The sequence below is a fragment of the Myotis davidii genome, unplaced genomic scaffold (assembly GCF_000327345.1).
Source record: "Myotis davidii unplaced genomic scaffold, ASM32734v1 scaffold109, whole genome shotgun sequence".
NCBI lineage: Eukaryota > Metazoa > Chordata > Mammalia > Chiroptera > Vespertilionidae > Myotis > Myotis davidii.
This window is the reverse complement of record NW_006300368.1, coordinates 810,258-812,758: the sequence shown is the minus strand read 5'-3', so window position 1 is coordinate 812,758 and position 2,501 is coordinate 810,258. Positions and strand designations below refer to the sequence as shown.

Below are 2,501 nucleotides of genomic sequence, written 5' to 3'. Positions count from 1 at the left end.
CCCCCCAGCCCTGCCCACTCCCCCACTCCCCCTTCTTCCCTGGACTTTGCTTTGTGGTGTTAGCTGGGGAGGGTGGGGGGCGGCTCTGACTCCCTCCCCCAGCCTGAAAGCCTGTTTTTGTCCTGGGAGAATCAGCCCCGAGAAGCACGGCCTGGGGGACCCTGGCTAAGCTGGGCTGCAGATGCTTCTAAAGGAGGCCCTGGGTTTCAGGAGCTGGGTGTGGGAAGGGACCCTGGGGAGGAGGAAAGCCCCTCCACTCAGGCAGCCTGGCCCCACAGCCTCAGCCCTGCTCTGGCCTCAGGCGACACACTTCCCCAGATATATGGGGCTGGGGTATCCAGAGGAAGCCAGGACTTCTTCATCTGTCTATGGCCTACCCCTCAGACCTGGAGGCTTGGGACCAGGAGTAGAGAGAGAAAAAGCCAAGAACAGAAAATGACTGATAAAAAAAAAATGAAATTCTATTTTAGTAGATTATTTTTTTAAAAAATGTAAATCTTCACCCAAGGATATGTTCACTGATTTTTTTTAAAGAGAGAGAGGAAGGAAGAGAGAGAAAGAGAGAGAAGCATCGATATGAGAGAGAAACACATTGCGTCCCAACCAGGATTCGAACCCCCCAGGGCTTCATAGATTCTTTTGTGTTGCAATTCAGTGTGGGCTATGGACAACACTGGGTTCCAGTGGGACTAAGGCCATTTTGGATGTGCCACCTCTCTCCTCCGCTCCTCTACTGTCCCGTTTCTGTTTCACCTTGCTCCTTCTCTGTCAAATCCTTAAGCTCCTCAAGGTTTAAGGTGGTCTCTAATGGGAACTCTGCAATCAAAATAGGGCCCTGAATGTCAGTGCCAGGGCTGGAACAGAGAAGAAAGTGGGCCATGACTGAAGGCAATGCTTGTGCATGTTGTTGACTAACCACCCTTCCACTAGTGCTCCTCAGTGGAAGGGTGATGGTTTAAATCCCTGAACTCAGGGGATCCAGGCAGAGCCCCTTCCGCCCACTTCACTGGGTATTTTTCAGGGTTCAAGTATTCAACCTTCAGGACTAGCTTTGAGGAAGGGATCAGTTAGGCATGTGCCCTCCACAAATCAAACCTTTTTAGAGCTCACAGCTCTATGTGAGCTCCTACCCTACGACAATGTTCTTGAGAGCTTAGGGTCCATGCAGTAGAATCATGGGAAAAGGGGTGCTGGGATAGGGTTCGCCTATTAGGAATTCAGATTCCTGAGTCCTCCCAATGATCTGAATTTATAATCCCCAAGCGATTCTTATACACTATGACTATCTGCTTTCCAGACCACTCATTTAATTTTCAGAGCCCTGGTTAATCCTGGCAGCTGCCCAGTCCTGCTCTGTCCCCTACTCCAAACTCATTCAACCACCCTTCAAAATCAAACCCCAATGTATCTGCCCAGCATGAGCTTCTGTACTCGCCCTACAGTAGTGGACAAGATGAACTGCATCCATCCCACTTCCTTCTAGGTAAATTCCTGTAAAGCAGAGGTTGGAAAGACAAAAATCTCATCTCAGCCTCTCTAGCAGCTAGAGTTCTAGATGCAAAAGGCATTCATTTGAGACTTGGAAGGTGGAAGGGAGATGAGGCCATGTGCTTGCTGTTTTGGCTATTTCCGCTGGGAGAGAAGGTCCTGGAATGGGGCTTTCCTGGCAGCAGCACCCAGTGTCAGTCTCCGTGACAGCAGGAGCAGCATGGCACTGATTCCTATGGGGCTATGGGGTTGCATCCTTGATCTTAGTTCCAGTGGCCTCCTGATTCTCCCTGCCTGGAGGGAGCTCCTCCTGGAGGGTCATTTCTGTGGCTTCATTATAAAGTCTACTCCTCCAGTTCATCCAACGTTTTTGCAAGCACCTAATTCCCTGTTGGCTTAGTCTACTCAGGCTGCCGCAACAAAATACCATAAGCTGAGTGGCTTACACAACAGGCATTTATCACCTCAGTTCTGGAGGCTAAAAGTCCAAGATCAAGGTGAAGGCCTTCCTGGCTTAGAGCAAGCAGCCTTCTCGCTGTGTGCTCACATGACCTTTCCTTGGTGTGTGAGTATAGCAAGAGAAATTTCTTTCTCTTTTTCTTCTTATAAAGCCACCAGACTAGGATTAGGACTCCACCTTTATGGCCTCACTTAACCTTAATTACCTCTTAGGAGCCATATCTCCAAATACATTCCAATTGAGGATTAGAGCTTCAACATATGAATTGAGGGGTGCACAGTTTAGTCCTTAGCACCTGCGCTAAATATCCTTCTGCATAAAGCACCTAGAATGGTTTCTGTTTCTTGTACCAAAACCTGACTTTACCCATGAACTAGACAGAGCAGAACACTTGGTACTTTCATACTCCATGTCCTTGCCCCAGCGGACTGTTTTTAGGATGCCCTTCTACCATTGTAAATCCTTTAAGGCTCCTTCTTTGTGGTGCTTACCTGATCCCCCCACCCCCAAGCCAGGTGCTTGGCCTCAGATCCCACTAAGGCAGCGGTTCTCA

The 2,501-nt window shown here is 49.1% G+C and overlaps 1 protein-coding gene across 1 annotated transcript in view; it reads right to left on the bottom strand.

The window, feature by feature from the left end:
• Window positions 1-2,167, bottom strand: part of FZD2 (frizzled class receptor 2) — a 10,907-nt gene extending 8,740 nt beyond the window's left edge. Inside the window, 2 exon segments of the mRNA XM_015572516.1 lie at window positions 754-854; window positions 2,154-2,167. Coding sequence (XP_015428002.1) covers window positions 754-854; window positions 2,154-2,167 — 115 coding nt within the window.
• Window positions 2,168-2,501: the final 334 nt, after the last annotated feature.